The sequence below is a fragment of the Euwallacea similis genome, chromosome 22 (genome assembly GCF_039881205.1).
Source record: "Euwallacea similis isolate ESF13 chromosome 22, ESF131.1, whole genome shotgun sequence".
NCBI lineage: Eukaryota > Metazoa > Arthropoda > Insecta > Coleoptera > Curculionidae > Euwallacea > Euwallacea similis.
Window position 1 is genome coordinate 1,804,840 of NC_089630.1, and position 19,716 is coordinate 1,824,555.

The following is a 19,716-nucleotide window of genomic DNA, read 5'->3' on the forward strand; positions in this document are numbered from 1 at the left end:
GAGAACGCAGCTTTAAATTGCTGTGTTGCGAGTTGTAGAGGCTCAAAGATGAAGGCGCTTAGTTTTACTTGAAAATGAAGCTTCCATACATAAAACTGACCTAGAAAAATCTGATCCTGAAGACCTTTTTAATCTCTGGATTTATAAGTGATATAAGGACTATAGTAACTGCAAATAAAACTCGAAACTAAATCATATTATATTTGATATAAAAGGTAACGAAAGTAGAAAACACAATACAGTATGTACTGGTAAATAAGGTATGTACAATATTTACAAAAATCTAGTAATTCTAATCATCCGTAAATACTATAGTAACTGGTTTCAAAAAAATTCCCCGAAACTACTTTTGGATAATAGCTTTATACATATGCATATCCAAAATGAAATAAAAAATACGATACGTACTTGCTTATTAATCAGAAAGCAACAAGTAACTATTTACAGAACAATTAAGGTCTAGAAAGTTTTTGGATGATCACAAAATTATGGCAAACGGTCCCTTAGTAAGCTCAGAGTCTTTGGTATACCAGTTAATCGACGCATTCGAGTAGGTACTAAACAGATCATTTAATAATCTAATACTGATCAGATTTTTGGAGATTGATGTTGATTGACCATATTCTTCAAATAAGCAACTGACATGCCGTGAGTTTTCGTAGGAGTATTCCCTGGAGTACCCGAGTCTAAATTGCTGTTATAGTTGCATCTTAAAGTCTCCAAATAGGCACACCTAATGAATTAACCACAATGATTCAATCTTAAGCATTTCAAATACGTGCGCAAAACGAGGACATGTTTTTCGATTACTAAACTCACCTATATTGCTTATTCATGGTGACGTACACTACCGGGTTCACGCAGCTGGCCAGATAAATCAACAAATAGCCCAAAACATGCAAAGGCGCATGTCGCACCTCCTGATCGAAAATCTTGACCATGGTGATGGGTAGGTAACACACTACAAAGCAAATGAAGATCACTAGCACCATTTTGGTAATCTTCATCTCGCTTCTCTTAAACTTGCTGCCGTTGGCGCTATGCTGCGCCAATCTTTTGTGGGATTTTCGAACCACCCAGTAGATGTTCGAGTAGCAAGCCACTATGATTACCGACGGGAGGGCAAAACCGATGACGAAAAGAGCGGTTTTTGACGAGTTGCCTGAGGGAAATACCGTTAAATATCAATTCGTCAAATTGAACAGAATTTTCCCTATTTACCGTTGGCATCTCGTTTAATTGAGCAAGTCCCTAGTCTTTCGTCCATTCCATAGATACCCCACTTCCCCAAAAGGGTGGGAATTTGCAGCCCATAACTGAAAATCCATATCAAGGAAATGTACAGAAACACCTTCAATTTCGTGTATATTTTCGTGTACATTTGAGGCCAGGCTATCAGAATGTACCTGAAACAACAAACTAAAGTCACTATATAATTCCACAATATAATTAACTCTTTGTTGCACCTATTTATTGATATGCTGGCTATACTGAGCAAGGATACCCCTATGGTTCCATACCGCAGTGTGGGGATCATGGTACAGAGGACCTCTCCGTGGATCCAGGTTCCGTGGAAAAATTGACTAGCGGAAAACGGCAAAACTAGGAAGCAGAAGAGCAAGTCTGACAAGCAAAGACTGGAACAATTAGTAAATTAAATTAGGGTCGTTAGCCTAACTCTTGTTATTAGCAATTTAAAAGTTAATACGTAAAGAACGAGTGCATATTGAATAATTAACCGTATTGTTTTTGTCATTAGGAATGTTGAATTAATTCCCCCATATCAGTGATAACAAATCGAATAAAAGATTACGTTTGATATAACTATACATTTGGAAATACGTTTCTCGTGAATCGAGATAAATTACATAAAAATGAATGCAAGAAGTGAATCATCAATGTAGCCAGATTATGAGCAATATTCCTCGGAACTGAATTTTCGCCCCGAACGTATTAAATAAATAAAATGCGAAGGCGATGACTGTACACCTGCTCAAGGACTAAACTACATAGCATTACGAATTAATTTATGCACGTAAACAATGTTACTGTCCATTACAAGACCTTGATGCAGATCTCACTTTTTGCCTCTGGCTTGTTCCTACCTAGCTATAAAAGCAGCTGCCACAGTTCTGATCTTGGAATGACGAACGAGTGCCACTAGGGTGAGCAAATTCCCTAGGACTCCTACCACCATGATAATCACCGTGAAAATCCCGGCCGCAGTCATCATTGGCCGGGAATATCTGCAAGAAAAAACATGATAAGAGAGGATAAATTATTAAACATCTCTATTTGTAGTTACGAATTAATATTTCATACGAATTTATTAACTCTCATTTAATGGTTTTATTAGTGGTAATTGGTAGGACACCAATATAAAGTTAAGAGCTGGGGATATGCAAGTAGTAATTTACACCCATTTTTACACGATTCCAGCTGCAGGCGCAGCTTATTAATGTTCAGAGGCGGCACCAGAAGAAGACTAAAGGACCCGTTATTAATCTTAAAATAAACATTTTATAACGAATGTGGGTTCATCATTCAACTCAAAGATTTTTCATGCACGTTTCTAGTTGACTATGTAGCGCTCTTGAGGGCGAAGAGAGGTAGTGGTATACGTGGACGGTTCCTGAAGATTAACCATCACTGACGCTGCATTTCAATTGATTGTTGCCCTTTGCTATCGATGCAGCCCTTTGCTTTGACAATAATAAATTCAATTTCTTTAATTTTTCGTCGGTTTTGAAAGGTTTTTTCTATGCAATAAAAGCATTTTAAGCTAAAATGGCCGAGAAATGTTTTCGTCTGAAGAACCTTCAACGTAACTACAGCAGCCATTTTGGATTTTTTGTCAGTTGGATGTTGTGTTAATGGCATTACGTCATACAGTGGGGCGAAATGACAAGAAGATAGGCCCACAGTAAAGTTCGATAAATCATCTAATTTTCTTTGGTGTGTACACGAAAGACGATGCTACTGGTATATTAAAGTATGAGACATTCTGTTTTTTTTTTTAATACAATAATAGAGGCATAATTTTCGAACTGTCACCCCACTGTAGGATATTGACCAATAATTGGAAAATTTTGATGAAATTATTAGAAATTTGGTGTTGCTTGGCTCTACAGGGAATATGGAAATGTTTAGTTGAGTCACTTAAGCATTGAAGTTATTAATTAAAAAAAAAGGAAATAATTGGATCCATATTGCTACACTTCTCAGGGGTTCGACGATAAATGAGACTACCATTTTTTTGTGCGGCTCGACAAACTTTATTGAATCATAAATACAACAATAAAAAACGCGCGAATTACTGAAAAAAATCTTAGAACTCCTGAGAAGACATACATGCATTAGCTCTTTTTACTATAGTGCCTAATGCTTAATTTTTTCACCCATGGCGCGCCGTGCTCATACAGAATATCCCAAATTTGTTCTATATGTATGGGGAACTGGGTAACCATAGGCCTAAAATCAGTCAAATAGGGAAAGAATTTTATGAAAAATACCTAGTTTAAAAATTACTTTAATTATTAATGATTAAATAATAAAATAAAATAATTCATCAAAATTGCGAGGGAAGAAAATTTCGCTTGAATGCACACATATTAATCGCTGATGTATAACAGATAATTATTTCATTAAATTCGTGCAGATCAGGACATGATGTGTGCTTTTCATTTACCCATATAATTCCAATCAAAATGAACACTTCCTCAACATACGCCACTGGTCGCAGCATCCTTAAAAACATACACACGTGCTTTGCATGTGCACCAAACGGTAATAAAACTACTTTTTAACTAGACGCATTCAAAGGAAACAAAGAGTATGTAAGTGCCATATATTTTTATGATCCCAAAATTTTTTTTTATCTCATGAATTTGCCCATTTGGGCCGACATCAAAGTAGGGAATTAACGCTCTTAAATATGTAGGATTTGAACGGTAAATAGGTATCATAAAACATAAATTCGGTTGTTAAACTCCATGGTCAGATAAGAGGTTGGGAAATTGTTTCGTGATAACCTACAAGTGCGGAAAATTACACGCATGCACCTACCTTACTAGCTCGGAAAATTGTGATCTGTTGACGGTGCCATCGTCCATATTTTGGCGCCAAGGAAATCAGCAAACAACCGACGAGAGCAATGCAAAGGCGCCCTAATTCCGCGAAACACTATCGGGCACTTCATAAATCTTCACCGAACGAGGGCTCCGCTCTCCCTTTTCCGAGCCTAATCATCCACAGGATGGTCAAAAATTAAGACCAATTGAAACCAATCAAAAAACGACTACAACGGAATACGGGAGCAGTTCGGATTAAGGCGGAACGCATCACGTAAATAGCCATTGTGATGGTTTCTATTGTGAAGGGTACCCGCGAACGGTCTGGTACCACCGCGAGCTATTAAATGAGAAATTAGTCATGTGTGTAGTCACTTTTGGTCGGTTATTCATCGCTTTTTAAGTGGAAATGGTTAAGTCGCAGCAGGCTCATTATTAGCTAACACCAAGCCGGGTCTCCTTAATTTCTGTGACGTCCTCTTAATTAGAAAATAACCATTAATAAACGCATTATCAGGAGAGCAAATTTACGTATGCAGAGAGTGTCTGACGGTACTACTAAGCAGGGAGGCAAATATATTTTATGTATATTTGCTTGGTCATTTAGATATAGGTATTTGTTTGCGAGATATTTAGAATATTTTTTCCTGTGCATTAACTTTTGCTGTTACAGATAAAAGGAAAAATTTAACTTACAAAACAGCCATTAAGAATGCTTCCACCTGAGCGTAAATAATCCTCCGTGTACACTTAAAACAGTCATGACACAAACAACTTCAGCATAACACAAAAAATACCGTGTAACTTTATCTTAGTTTTTCTGAAAAAATGCGGTTTCGGTCACCAAACCGCATTACCGACTCTAACGTCATAATCCTGACTTCCCATAATAAATGACTTATTTTATCTTGAGAGATAAAGCCTCATTCGTGAAGAACTATTACACGACCTGCAATGAACCACACTGCACATAAGAAAGTACACGCATTTTGGCCTCTCTTATCGGTGCCGAAAACAATTTGGAATCGTTTTACGAGCTTTGGAAGTTTAGGGCTTTATTACTACTGTCTCGATCAGGGGCGTCGCTCTAAGTAAGTATTTTCGGTAATATTTACCTCACAAGCTCTAATAGAGCTATCATCTGGCGATTGAAACTAGACACCAACGCGAGCACCCACCAATAACGATGATTAATGTCACATTTCTGCCACAAACAATGCCTATTTCTCACCTAATTGATAACACTCGGAATGACCAAACCAAAGTCAATATTGCTAATACACAGGGTGGGTAAATACACGGGAATATAGCGAATCTACGTGACACCGCATCGGAAATACTCCTTGACGAAAAGGGATCTCGCCTGATACTGAAGAAAGGCATTATTTTTGTTATCGAATAGTCAGATGTTTTTGATCAAATATTGGCGGAGCCAAGATCGACACAGAACAATTTAGGTATACACAGGAGAAGATCTAGGGATGTGAATATGTTAATTATCTGCAGTACCGGCCTTGTGACGGGGGCGAGGTTGTGCGACAGTGGACTTGCTGAGGCCGGCCCTGATCATCTATAGTGCTTTTCGCAACATTTTATGTGATTTTTCATTGATTAAATAGACATATAGAATATTTTACAATACAACAATGATTAGAGATATGTATGTGTGCTTCTTTCAAATGGGCCGCTGGGCTCGAGTTGAATGATTTCATACGATCCTAAGGGCTTTCCTCCATATTTTCTATGATTAACTGTGATAACTCTCGTCCCTTAGAAGTTGCAAACTTTCAAACTCAAAGTTGTCAGCAATAATGGTTCTATATTAACTCTTCAGTGACATCATAGTGTTCTATTGGCACTGAAAGGCTTTGTGACGCACCATATTTTTTAATTCAGCATGCTTTCCTCTATATTTTCTGTCAATTTTATTATCATTGCTCTCTTCCATTAAGTTGTGTTAATTTCCAAAGGCAAGAATTCCTCTGAATGGATTTCACATGAGTTTCTCAACGAAATGACTTTTCAGTATAGATAACTTTTAGCGAACACTCAATATATTTTCGATGCATTTTTTGTTTGATTTGGCGTACTTTCCTCTACATTTCCTATACATTTCATTGATTCAAATTTTCTAAAATAAATTCTGAAAATTTCTGAACATAAAAGTGCCCTCATTGGTTTTACGTTAGTTCCGCGATCAATTGACGGGGTCCGTAACTTCTAATTAGCATTCATTAAGATAGTGACATATTTTTTGTTTAGTTGAGGATACTTTTCTGCATATTTGTCGTAAATTTCGTGATCGTAAACTTTCTATTAAAGTTGCAAATTTCAAAAATCAAAGAAACCCCGAATACAACTTTATATTAGTTTCTTAACTAAAGCACCTTTGAGGAACAGCTATTTCTATTGGACACTCCTTATCTTTTTTATTTATTTTTTCTCTCATTCGGCGCATCTTTTTGCATATTTACACTAAATTTAATTGTCCCAACGTCCTACTAAATGCCGGAAATTTACCATTAAACTAAAGCAGTATTTTCAGTCCCGCGATACTTTGCGATAGGGTACTTTTAAAAAAATATATGCAAGAAAGACCTTGTATTGTTGCTGCTATATCAGGCTTTAAAAAACCGACAGAATTTTTTTCATCACTTATAAAATCAATACATATTTCGAGTTCACTTAAGTGCTAGTACAGAAAAATGCTAAAGAGAAGAAGAGCGTTGCCATTGGTCCAAGGACCACTTTCCTCGCTCGCCATTGGCTGCGTTGTCAAGGAGTCGAACTGTTGTCACACTTGAAATATGATACCTACTCTACTCAATGAAGGCCAAGTAAAAATTTTAAAACGAGTTTTTTGGGATTAGAAGTAAATACTTAAATGATTAGGAATCTACTTGAAAACAGTAATCGTTATTGCTTGGCACTCATTGAATTACGTGTATAAAATCTATATAAAGCACGTATTAAAAATGATATGGACATTCAATATGTACTTATATTGTTTTTTTTAATTCCGTGTTTTGTATACTTTTGATAACTCTCATGCTTTTTGCGTGATTTCCTACCTCAACGAAATGTCAGAAATTTACCCATGAAAACAACGAAAATAAAAAATGTACGGGAACCAATCAATAAATTGATAAGATATCATAAGGCTGAAGAATTTATTATGAATTACCTATATCTTCATTGTTCACTAAATCATTGCATAGTAGAGTTACCTCATTTACGGTTGTCTACATTACCTATTGACCTTATTTGGTTCTATGGGTTCCTATTCGCTTGCTGCATAGAATTTTTTCTTTGGTAAGTAAATGATGTTTAGAAACCAATTAAACAAGATAAGTCACAATCAAAGTGTCTATTTCATTAAGGCTTTGAAATTAAATACGTGAATTTATGGTTCTAAATCTATCGATCAATATCAATTCTGAAGCAGCTCTCCATCGGTGTGGTTATAACAATGTTTGTCAAATAAAAAGGTATCATTGAGTCACGTTGTATTTAGTAAAAGTAGTATTAATAATTATCAACGCAAATTATGCTTTTAAAGAAAAGTAAAAGCGTATTTTCAGTCTACACGTTTTTAAACAGCATAAGTAACTTAATGTGCAATTTTCTCCACGTCTGGTTGCTCGTACTATTTGAAAACAATTCAATCCTGATGTTCCCAGTTTTCCTCCATATGTTTTTTTTAATTAATGCATTGTTCTTCTTTATCAATTTTTGCAAATAAGATAAAACCATAAAACTGGCCACCTTTTTTTAAGTAAAATAATATGCTACTGAACTTGAAACAATTGTTGCATTATTACTGATAGCACGAACAGGTATTAGCGATTAATGGCATAGACCATGCTTTAGTATCAAAATTACTATTATTTTATTTCCAGTTAGAAAATGGCTGCACGTGTATTCAGTCGCTTCATATGTAAGTACTGGCTTAAGCTGGCATTGGCGGTACTAACAATGCAGTTACTTTTGCTTCTTTTCAAGCAGCATTACCGTGCCTCCGGGGACGAAGAAGAGTTTCTTTACGTGAGAATCTTTTTTTTTTAATAAACTAACTTTGTTCTACAATGTCCCGTTGTAGAAAGACGCAGAATTTGACTTTTCTGATGCATCCATAGGGGCGTGGCAAATCGTCAACAACATTAAGAAGGAGTAAGTAAGTGGTTTTCCTCAAAACCTCTCTATTTTTCTAATTCTTTCAAATCGGCAGCGCCAAATTCCTAGTTTTTTCTGCTTTCCTGGACGTGAGAAATGCACCAACAGTAACAATTATTGCCGCTGCTAAAACCAACATCAGGAAGCTTGCCACGAACAAAATATGGTGCCATTACTGGACCTCTGATAATTTCATTATAGCGCCCAAAATTGTAGAGGCAAGAATAACTGCAAGTATTTAACCTCATCGAGGTCAACTTCCCCACTAAAACTAAACTATGTATAACTAGATCATTGAGGAGCATTGGGGACTTCCCTATAGTGCCTACTACGTAAATTGCCCCGTGGATCTTAAGGATCCTCTTCCTGAGGCTGTGAGTGTCGTGACTCATCGCAATGAATTTCCTAAGAATTTAATGAAAATTATAGTTAATTATGCAAACGTGACTGCCTGGAATGCCTCAGAATTATCTGCAAACATTGAAAAAATTGCTGTATGTGTTAAACCACTTCACTACGACTTTAACAGAGTAATACGCTCTTTTATCAAAATCACTCTAGTGAGAATTAATAAATACTTCTGTAAAGATATTTGAGCTACTAGAGTTCCTGGAACTGCACAGAGTAATGGGAGTAGACCATTTCTTCCTATACAACCACACTGTAGGTCCTCAAGTGAACTGCCTGCTGCAGGAGTACATCAAAGAGGGATTGATTACAGTCCTGCCTTGGCAGCTGCCATTGAAGTCTCAAAAGGAGATTAGAACCGAGGGCATTTTTGCCTCTTTGAATGACTGCCTCTTCAGGACCAGGCACAAATATTCACATACGATCTTCATTGATTTCGACGAATATATCTTACCCACGAATAATTACACTTATAGACAGTTTTTTGAGTAAGTTATTCGATAGACGTTGTGTGTGATAGTTAATATACTTCTGCAGCTACCTGAGAAACCATTATGATATTAAACAAAAAGCATCCTTTTCCTTCAAAAACTGCTTCTTCTACCGACAATGGCCTGATGATCCTGACGCCAAATTACTCAACAACACCATTGGGGAAAAGTTAATAGTTCTAAGGAAAACCACTAGGAAAACTGAATTTCACAATCACAGGACTCGATCTAAAATGATTGTCAGGCCTGAGCTGGTTGATATGGTGGGCAACCACTTTGTATGGAGATACTTCAATAAGAAATTGTTCGGTGATTAGATCTATATAAATACTTAAGTTTTCCATTTTAACAATTTAGAATATTTGGCTTGTTGTAGACAACATGGATGTCAAATCTGAAGAGGCTTTTATGCATCATTACAGAGTATGCGAGTTTGGAGGGGACGATTGCGTGAAGCAATCCTCTGTAGTGGATAAAACTGCTTATAGATATCAAAACGATCTTCTTGAAGCCGTGAGAATAGAGTACGACAGACATTTAAATACCTGCAAGCTAGATAAAATTGAAGACTGATTAGATATAAGTAAATGCGTACATTAATAACAAATTACTGCTGGATTTTTCTGGTTTTATTTAATCTGAAAATACACATTCCCCATTCCGTGGACATAATCCTTAAACTTATGCTAATCCCATGATGATAGTGCTGTAGACAGATTCTGTTCTTTCCCTTACAATATAAAATAATGATTGGCAACCAACAATACACTGCCAGTACTTTACTAACATTTCGAATTTTAATAAATAACGGAGTATATCAAGTTTAACTAAGAAAATCTCAATTCTGGCTATATTTGCTCATACTCTGCACAAGAACATCGATTTAACAAACCTCCTTCATTAATGAAACTATGGTAATATTGAATTTCATTTGGGAATCGTGGATCAGGAGAAAATTCTTTTAACTTTTAATACATTCACCCACAATATGTCAGAAACTGAGGGCGAAACTGAGAACCTTTCAAAAGAGACTGAAACTGAGGTATCATTGCACGTATTAAACTTTATTTTTAACAAGACCCCATTAAGCTTTATATTTGTACATAGGAAAGAACTAAAAAGAAAGGATCTGAAATTCATACAGGTAATGACTTCGAAGAGGAAATTAAGCAAGGAAGCGTTTACGACTCCGCTCGGTTTATCTCAGGTCCGAAAGTGAGCAAAGAGGGCACTTTAAGCTTGGATATTCTGCAATTTGAGTATCCTTTTTGTAATTAAAAGAATTTAGGCAAATCCTTAATGAGTTATAATAGCTTCTCCTACGGATATGACTGCCTTAAATACTTCAATTTATCAGTCTTAGATGAGAACACTGTAGCCTTCTCATCCGGCAATTTTATAAACTTTTTTGATGTCCCTAAGAGGAAGATCACTTTCCGGAGGAGCGCTCTGGGGGGCGGAATTGGTCGTATAAGAGTAAAATTTAAAGGGAAGTTTTGCTTATAATCTATTAGCAATTTTTCTAGAAAAACAGGAATCCAGAATTTCCATATTTTGCTGTGGCCGAATGTGGTCAAGTCCCCATAATAATTATGTACGCGTGGCCAAGCCTGGAAATTATATGTGTTCTCGAAGGGGGCGCAGAGAAGACTTATGCAAATATAGATTTTAAGTAAGCAGTTTTCAGCCAAATCATTCAAAGGTTCACAATTAATTTTTCCCAGCCCTGAAGGCGAATTGCTGGTGTCCCAAAGTGGAGAACCCGACTTCCTGATTACTGTATGGAATTGGCAAAAACACATCATTCTCTTAAGGACCAAATCCCACATCAATGAAGTTTACAATGTAAAATTCTCCCCTTATGTGGCTGGGCAACTCACCACCTGTGGTAAGATGCGCTATTATAACACAATAATCTCTTCCAAGAAAAAATTAAGGAATGGCCCACATCAAATTCTGGAAAATTACCTCAACATTCACGGGGTTGAAACTGAAAGGAGAGTTGGGGCGATTCGGGAAAACTGAATATTCGGATATCATCGGAGTTCTGCCCATGCCGGACACCAAGGTGGTATCCGGATGTTCCTGGGGCAACATTCTAGTCTGGAACAACGGTCTCATTACCTTCGAGGTGTTCCGATCGTTGCGGAGAAAATGTCACGACGCCCCAATAGTTCAGTTTTACTACGTGGATGGGGAATTGTGGACAGTTTCAATGGATGGGCATGTCAAAGTTTGGTGGTTTGAGAAAATCGACCAAGCAGACCCTCCAGACGATGATAGGGTAATTCTTGTAGAACCCACTTATGATTTTTATACGCCCGGAATTAAATTGATGGCAGTGGAGAAGAGGAAGCCTGGTGAAGGCGCTGATAGCTTTTGGTTTGCTCAAGTAAGTCTATATAGTCGAATAAATAGCTTTTCATTAGATAACATTTGGTAGAACCAAATAACTCGAGCACAGTTAAAGCAATGAAAATACTAAAATTTCTTCCATTGTCAAGAATTTTACCATTCTAAATTGAGTTTCAAAATCATACCGAAATTTTTGTTTTTTTTTAAATACATTTCGTTGGACGAGCAGTTTAACTGAACTCATTATTCAGGATGGTAATGGTGGGATATGGCTCATCGACCTGAATACTAACGAGGACCCTCAGAAATCAGAACGTCTCTATACGTGCCATGGAGGCAAAGTCACGGACTTATCCGCCTGCCCTTACGGCCCTTACATAGCTACCCTAGGTGAATTAGGAAGTTTTTTCCTGTACAACTACGTCACCAAAACGTTGGCACTTGAATATACCTTCCCTGCCCCTGGAACGTGTTTAACCTGGATCAAACAAAACGTGCATATACATCAAATTAATAAAATCATTCAAACTAATATCTTCATTAACTTATAGATAGATTTAACTGGGGAAATTATTCTTGCTGGATTCGGGGATGGGCAAGTAAGAGTGTGCTGTCTGCATATTCCCGATGAAAAGTCTTTATCTGATGCAATTAAGTTAACTGTGTCACAAGTGAGTAAATTAGTTTGTAGTCGAAATTGAAATCGAAAAAATAAATATTTTATGCAGGTAATTAAGCCCCACAACAAACCAATTACGACAATGTCCCTAAATTCCGAAGGAACTATATTGGTCACAGCCGGAGAGGACTCGACCATATTCATCTTCAAACTGAACATTCGTTGTCATCACAAACTGCTTATCCCAATAGGCTTCTTCCCTACCACCGACGTTGTTACTTGCATAACCTGGCATCCTTCAATAGTACAAAAAATCCTCAAATTCGTCCTTACATGACTTGAATTATTTTTATTTCAGGAGAATGAAGTTCTTGTGGGGTGCCTTCACGGCCACATGATGCAAATAAAACTACCTTCAGAAGAACAACCGTACACAGGGGTGTCTTTTCGAATGGAGCTCCAGCCCCAATGCTATACTTTTTGCAGTTATAAATCGCAGATTAAGAGAGATTTTAAAATTAAGGAAATCCAGAAAAGGAAGGCGGAAAAGCTGGTTAAAAAAAGAAAGGACATGGAGCAAGTTGTGAAGGATAACCCCGGGTTCGCAATGGATGAGGAAATCTTCTTAGGTTAGTAGCAATATTTCAGTTTTTTGAGTGTGAAAATGAAATTATTAGCTGATTCTGAGAACGATGAGGAGTTGGAGCCGTTGTTTTATCCCAAGGAGGCCAACAGAATTATTTGGTTGAAGTACACCAGTAACAATACTATATGGCTTTCAATGGCGGGGTAAAAAATACTCTAAATTCAACCAAATTTTTATATTGCTGAAAAATATTTATTAGTTATGATGCTGGGTACATTTACGAATATTACATTGACCAAAAAGACACAGTTCCAGTGAGGTTCCGCCTCTTGGAAGGGGCCGATGATATGGAAGTCAGCACCTACGTTTACACGTAGGACCTTAAATAATTAATCCTTTCAATTTTTATTACAATATTTAACTTTTAACAGCCACAATGAACAATATTTAATTTTCGCGATGCAGGACGGAAGTATTAGAGTTAACAAAACCAATCCCAAAGATTATACGGATCTCAGCAATTATTTTTCGGTAATATTGAAATTGATTAGGTAGAGTATTAAAAATTGATTTTAGATTACAATGCACGATAATCGAAACGGATTTGTGCCCAAATTATGCTTTAGCAACGACGAAAAGTATCTGTTCAGTTGTGGCCACGATGGCAATATATTTTCATACATGTTTAATCCTCAAGAATACGACTATCCAGTTACGTATTCCAGATACTACAGAGCTGATCATGTCTGCAATATTGTTGAAGGTATTACCTTTGTATATGATAAAATCATGTGTTTAACAAACGAGAATTTTTCACCTGTATAGATGTTGAAACCGACCAAAAGCTCAGCTTAGAAGAAGTGAAAATGAAGGCCGAAGAGAATAAGATCCAAAAATTGGCAGACGAGCACAAAAGCAAAGTTAGAAATATTTTAAAGACTTTGAAAGATCGATATAAGAAGCTCCTGCTGAGAAACTCGGAATTGCTGCCAAGTCAAGTAAGATACATATTTAAGCAAAATCCAGCCAAAATCCTGCTGTTTAGATTATTCCTAGGGAACAGTTAGAGCCATACGATATTGTGGCACGTTACGTGGACCAAATTTTCCACGACAAAGTGAATATCGTTCAGAGAAAATTGGCCTTCGAAGTGGAGAAATCCAAGATTCAAGTCACCAAGTTGCAAAAGTGAATGTTCACCTAGATACTTATTTTCTAGTCATGCAATAAAGCTTTTCTCTAGTTATTTCACTGATCCGTGCGATGGTCACCCATTAACGGTGCAAGGGATAAACGATCCAAACTGCGCGATTATGACTGTGAGGCAAAGGAAAATATCGCCAAACTTTTATGAAATGTTGAACATTATTGAGCAAAAAATGGAGGAAGAGAAGAGCAAAGGAAGGTAAGAATAAATTATTTTATACTCTCAAAACATCTTCAAAATTCACGATAATTTTCACCTTTATCCACAAAAGCAAAGATTTTGAAAGGATAATAATAGAAAAGTGAGTATGTCTTAAAACCAAGATAAGCTTATTTTGGTCAGTTACAAATTTAAATGAATAAACAGGCATCTAGTAAGAGCACAAGCACAACAAAAAGCATTCGTATCTAAAATAGACAAAACTGAATCACCTTTAGAATATTTTTTGTGGGGTTTAAAGCCCGAGGACATAACTTGCCATCTAGGCCCGACACTCACGAGACTTTTGCAGAAATATCGCAAAAGACGCATGAAATGGGATCATAGAGCCAAAGAAGTAAGTATGTAATTAAAACCATCATAACGCAATAATAGTTTAATAAACGAACAAAAAAACGGAATAGTTAAACTTAGCCTTAGGGGACCATAAACACTTTATTTCACATAAACATGTCATCATAACCTGGAGGGGGGAAATCGTCATTGTCAGGTCTGCGTGGCATGCGTGGATTTGGAAAACTCTCAGGAGGTCTAAAAGGGTCAAACCTTGCTCCTGGAGGCAGTGAATTAGGGGGGATTCCCATATTACCTGGCCCAACACCTATAAATGAAAACCTTTGGAATTTGAAATCAAACCCAACTAAAAAATGACCTGGTAATGTTCCTCTGGGAGGTTGAAATAACATCCCACCTCCGCCTCGGGGGCCTATACGAGGAGCAATTCTCAAAGGGTCTACTCCAAAAGGATCTAAATCTGAACGTCCATAATCAAATGGATCCTACATAGATACAATTTAGAAGTTTTTTTTGTGATATTTTAAATAAATTTCTTACTAAGGGGGAGAGAGGTATTGGCCGGCCTCTCAGGGGATCTACTCCCCTTGGGAGGCCCCTTAAAGTATTGCCAGTGTCTCTCAAATGCTGTGGTTCAGTCTGGCTGCTAACACTCTTGCTTTTGGTGGACACAACAACCTTATCAATTAATTCCTTTTTAATAACATCAACAATGCTTTTGTTGTCTGGAATCATTTCATCCAAAGTACCAGTTCTTTGAGTTACTTGGTTTATATTCAATTGCACCAAACCTACAGTGCGCTCATCCACTCGAATCAAGTTAATTATGATCCCGTCATCAAGGCTAGATGCTTTTAAATTGTACAATCTGCCTTGGTAAATGTAGCGTATCGCGTAATCATCGTTCCAACCTCCAGGAAGGCTCTCGCTTTTTGGTTCTGAGCCATCCAAGGTTTTGCTTTCACCTAAAGGAATAATATGAAAATTGGGAGTGATGATAAGGTTGAACAGAAAAGGGACCTCAAACTTACCTAAACCGATGCATTTGAAGCCATTGGAGACTAACACTAAATGAGTGAGGCAGACTAACAAGTCCTGATTGTTTTTTACGTCTTTTTCGACGCTGCTGTAAAGCAGGTCCCAGCCAAAAAGGCTTGAGGCCATGTTCGTTTAGAGACTATACTTGTGCACTAAAATTTATTCCAATTTTTGCTAGATTTACAATGTTTATTAGGATTTCAAATTGTATTGTCATTGATCGAGATTTGAGGTTAGGTTTGTTTGTTTATATTTGAGAATTTTGACAGGTACATCAAGGGAATTTCAAGGCTTGGACGGAAATTCGAAGTAACACCACAAGATACTACAATTGTCTATAAAATTATTTTTCTTAGTTACTCATTTTTAAATTGTAATTCATTAGTGGGAGGAATTTTTGGCCAAAAAACCAATCCCCGGCAAAAACCACCCTGACGACGAAAAATTCCTAGCAAACGCTAAAGAATCTTTTGGCGACTACAAGTTGAAAGAAAGTCCAGACTACAGAGCGTCTCCGGAAAATAGGGCGACTACTGTTAAGCACTATAAAAGATTATTAGAGGCCCGAAAAAAAGTAGAGTTAATAGTTTTTCAAAAACCACAAATTTTCAAAATTGATTTCCAGCAATATGAATTAAGACACAATTTCATTCAAACGGTCTTTGATATTCGTGATCACAAGTATCGGCTCATTAAGAAACTCCAGGAGAAACAGAGCAAACTTAACTTTCTGAACGAGGAACTGCCGGAGGAATTCAGGTATTAAATAAAACACCAAATTAATACTTTACTCCATTCAATTGATTAAAACATCAGGAAGAATGGTCCAGCTATTCCCGCATACAATCCCGCAGAATTTCCGGAGGAAAAGTTACAAGTTAAAATAGTTCTTCCCGTGGAAGAAAATGCGAACCTAACCGAGAGGAATGATTTCAAGAAGAAGTTAGTGTTCGTTGAAGTAATAAAAACGCCAAAATTCAGTTTTACATTTTCGTTTTATCCGTGGTTTTCCAATACAGAAATCCATAGAGGATGACCTGGAGCGTGTGATAAGAACGAAAACCTTCCCCAAATTCGAAGATAGCTTCTTCCAAGGCGCCATCCCGAACACAGAAGTATTAAGAGTGGCCGATATGACCTTTGAGGAGCTGTTGAACTACCCTGATAACTTGGACACCCCATTTGAATCTTGTTTGGGAGCTAAACGTTTGAATAAGTTAATGAAAATCTATCATTAAACAACTAGGGAATAATAGTAATACTTCTTCTATCATCAGGGTGTTGCTCCACCAGAAGCTGGTCATTTCAGAGATGCAAGACATGATCAAAGAATTTAACACCCGCATTTATCAGGCGAGAAAAGAGCGACTTTCCATTTTGGTTCAGGGCAATTTCATGGATCTATTTATTGTCTGTCTCAATGAGGAGTTGCAAATTTTGAAAGGGTGCGAGGAACAAGAGGATAAATTGTGTAGCAGTATTAATACTGAGTTAAAACGTGTACACGACATGGAGGTAGAGGTATGTGTATCATAATTCTCACAGAAATTAATTATTTGGGGCACATTAGAGTAATCTCGCTTCTCTGAAAGTACACGAGACCAATGGGGAAATAAAATTGGAAAACTTGAGGTTCGATGAAAGGAACATACAAGAGAAGTTCAGAATTGCAGTGGAAAATAACGAATTCTATGATTTCTTGAAGAAGGTGTTTAAACCCCCGAAAGTCAAGACTGATGATACTTGTATTGTTAAACCTTTTTTAATGAACCCTGTAAAGCAATTTTCAGAGGAAAACTCCTCATCGCCTTCCTCCAGCTCTGAAAAATCCGATTTCCAGGACGGTTCGAGTAGTACCGACTCCAACGATAGTAGACTTATTAATCAGGATCTGAACGTGTGCCCTAAAGGGTGTGAACAGGCGTTATTCAATTTCGCAGTTGAATTAAAATCAAAAAGGTATATTAGATAAGGGCGATTCTGCAAAATAAATTCAATGATTATTTTCAGACATGACATCGAACAAGCTGAAAGAGAAGAACTGATAACACTGGATTTAACCAAAAAGGAAATTGATATGGTCACGAGACAGTTAGAAATATTGAAGATATCTTATAATGAATCGTTGGAGAACTTGGAAGCTTTCAGGGTGAGTTGTATTATTATGAAATATTTTGATGCCTGAGTTTCTAGCGAGAAAAACAATCCAAACTGAATCATGTGAGGTGCACAGTGGTTTTAACTCTGGCCCAAATATACGGACGAATTCGCAATGAAGACATGGACATTTCGGAGTTCTTAGTCTTCTCCAGAAGTACCCTAACAGGGCTTTACAAACGAGTGAAGTCACTACATGATGATGCATTAGAGGAGCAAGAAAAACACGAGTAAAATATTCACATATCAGTTAATAAATTTCTCGTAAATCCCCCTCTTTAGCAACTACCTCACGCATTTACTAAGAATGCGCAAAGACATCATTTATATGCAAAGAAAAGCGTTGTGTCTAAAGCAAGATATACAGCGACTGTTAAAAATTAAATTCGGCAAAGAAGTGAATATTGACGAGCTGGAAATGACAGCTTTGAAGAGGTCCTTCCAGAAAAACGTGGTAAACGAGCTTGAAGAGGTGGTGTTGAAGAAACTGGTGTATGAGTTGAGAGTTAACATGGCTGATGTGAAGGGGATTTACATTGCTGAGCTTGAACGCTGGCAGGCACGTATTATTAACACAGTGTTAACAAAAAGCCTGTTAATTTTATTATTTTTTTTAGAAGGAAATCGGTTCTAGCCAACACGAGCTTGCTAAAGAAATTAAGGGCAATACGCGTCGGTTGGAGCTGTTGGATGTTATCAGCAAGGAGAAGAAGACCTTAGTTAAATTCGTGGAAACTCAAGACAAGAGAAGGGAACGAGTAGAGCAAATGGAGGCTGTCCACAGAGATTTCACCAAAGGTCAGTTTTTTAACCCAAAAATAAACTGTTAATAATAAATTCGTCAATAAATAAGATTTACAAAAATTCCAAGAAATAATTGAGGAGCAAAACCGCACTTTGCAGGAGCTGAGAGAAGAGATTAAGTTACTGAAAAGTAAAGGTAATTTGTCTTTAAAGATTAATATTACATAAAATCTGTTAAGAAGGGAAATATAGGAATGGCCCAGGAGGCGCGTAACCGCAGAGAAGTGAAAGAGTTCGAATATGAAAAAGAAATGAAAAAGGAATGTCACGAAGAAAACGAGAAAATGTTTGTTGACTATGGTGAATATATCACTGAGTCTGACGATGACCACTATGAGGATGAGGGGGAAGCATATAAGATGTGGCCGGGATTGACCAACGAAACAATAAAGGAGGGAGCTGCTATTGACTAGTACCTAATTATTTTCATACAAAAAAATCATCAACGTCATGAGTTATTTATAGTTACTTCTCAGAGAGTGAAGACTTGGTACGGGAATTAGTGGAGGAGATCCTGAAGGATATGGATGAAGATTTAAGGAAAAAATCCACAGAACAAATCGTTCACTCGATTTTAAGAACGATTATGAAATGTACGAGCATTTATGAAATTATCAACAAAATTGCGGATAATCTACCCTTAGAAGAATTGAATGAAGAGCAGTGCATCAGCGTTAAAACGACTGCTGAAAGACTGATGAGCATTCAGGAACCTCGGGTTAGGTATATGGTAATCAAATCAATTCTTTAATTTCAAAATTTTATAAATATAGCTATCTGACGAAAACATAAAAGTCTGCGTTAGAGACGTACTCGAAGAAACTTTAAAGGAAGTTCTATGCTACGATCCTCACTATTTGATTCCAAAGTTTCTAGAGCGGTTAATTGACAACTTACCCTTGGATTTAATATCTTCCCCTTCAGCTTTAGATGAAATAGGTTATTGAGTTTAATTACGCTTGATGGCATAATTATTATTTTCATTTGCAGCTCTAACCATTAAAAAGTCAGTGCAGGGCGTAGAATTGGATGAAAAGGAACTAGGGAGATTGATCGAGAGGTTATCCATAGAGGATCAACAGGACATACTTGATATCCTTAAGGAGATTTTAGAAAGGGTTTATGGGCATTAGACTACAGCTGCAACCACGTTCTCGTATATTTTCGTTCCCAAGAGCAACAAGTGAATTAATCTTATTTATGTCAATTCGGTTTTAATAGTATAATTTGAATAAAGCGATCTCAAAGGCATTAGGCATCTATTCAACTGCTTAGACCCACTAAAATTACAAGTT

The 19,716-nt window shown here is 36.9% G+C and overlaps 4 protein-coding genes across 6 annotated transcripts; 2 read left to right on the forward strand and 2 right to left on the reverse strand.

Annotated features, from left to right (window-relative positions):
* Positions 1-182: 182 nt before the first annotated feature.
* LOC136416118 (G-protein coupled receptor moody-like) lies at positions 183-5,315 on the reverse strand. 3 transcript variants are annotated; one of them, XM_066401137.1, is made up of 6 exons: positions 5,186-5,315; positions 2,106-2,246; positions 1,467-1,637; positions 1,222-1,406; positions 820-1,162; positions 183-733 (listed from the first exon to the last, which is right to left on the reverse strand). In XM_066401137.1, exons 1-6 carry the CDS (start codon positions 5,209-5,211, stop codon positions 589-591), a joined length of 1,011 nt encoding a protein of 336 aa, XP_066257234.1. In that variant the 5' UTR covers positions 5,212-5,315; the 3' UTR covers positions 183-588. The 3 variants fall into 3 exon arrangements, with proteins under 3 accessions (XP_066257234.1, XP_066257235.1, XP_066257233.1); XM_066401138.1 differs by lacking the exon at positions 5,186-5,315 and adding an exon at positions 4,767-4,847; XM_066401136.1 differs by lacking the exon at positions 5,186-5,315 and adding an exon at positions 4,066-4,482.
* Positions 5,287-9,755, forward strand: LOC136416320 (uncharacterized). Its single transcript, XM_066401434.1, has 9 exons — positions 5,287-5,356; positions 7,970-8,007; positions 8,076-8,114; positions 8,170-8,240; positions 8,299-8,473; positions 8,534-8,773; positions 8,832-9,139; positions 9,189-9,451; positions 9,519-9,755. Exons 1-9 carry the CDS (start codon positions 5,287-5,289, stop codon positions 9,713-9,715), a joined length of 1,401 nt encoding a protein of 466 aa, XP_066257531.1. The 3' UTR covers positions 9,716-9,755.
* A 375-nt stretch (positions 9,756-10,130) lies between these two features.
* Positions 10,131-19,665, forward strand: LOC136416321 (cilia- and flagella-associated protein 44). Its single transcript, XM_066401435.1, has 33 exons — positions 10,131-10,184; positions 10,250-10,401; positions 10,456-10,618; positions 10,669-10,814; positions 10,867-11,030; positions 11,080-11,534; positions 11,749-11,991; positions 12,049-12,168; positions 12,226-12,420; positions 12,475-12,745; positions 12,794-12,905; positions 12,962-13,075; positions 13,134-13,233; positions 13,279-13,465; positions 13,528-13,700; positions 13,748-13,890; positions 13,946-14,107; positions 14,276-14,465; positions 15,846-16,034; positions 16,086-16,219; positions 16,277-16,418; positions 16,480-16,676; positions 16,738-16,975; positions 17,031-17,419; positions 17,471-17,609; positions 17,654-17,847; positions 17,900-18,176; positions 18,235-18,415; positions 18,471-18,557; positions 18,614-18,833; positions 18,887-19,139; positions 19,195-19,360; positions 19,412-19,665. The coding sequence occupies exons 1-33, from the start codon at positions 10,131-10,133 to the stop codon at positions 19,552-19,554; spliced, it is 6,093 nt and encodes a 2,030-aa protein (XP_066257532.1). The 3' UTR covers positions 19,555-19,665.
* Positions 14,492-15,642, reverse strand: PI31 (Proteasome inhibitor 31 kDa). Its single transcript, XM_066401269.1, has 4 exons — positions 15,454-15,642; positions 14,963-15,387; positions 14,781-14,907; positions 14,492-14,729 (listed from the first exon to the last, which is right to left on the reverse strand). Exons 1-4 carry the CDS (start codon positions 15,584-15,586, stop codon positions 14,569-14,571), a joined length of 846 nt encoding a protein of 281 aa, XP_066257366.1. The 5' UTR covers positions 15,587-15,642; the 3' UTR covers positions 14,492-14,568.
* Positions 19,666-19,716: the final 51 nt, after the last annotated feature.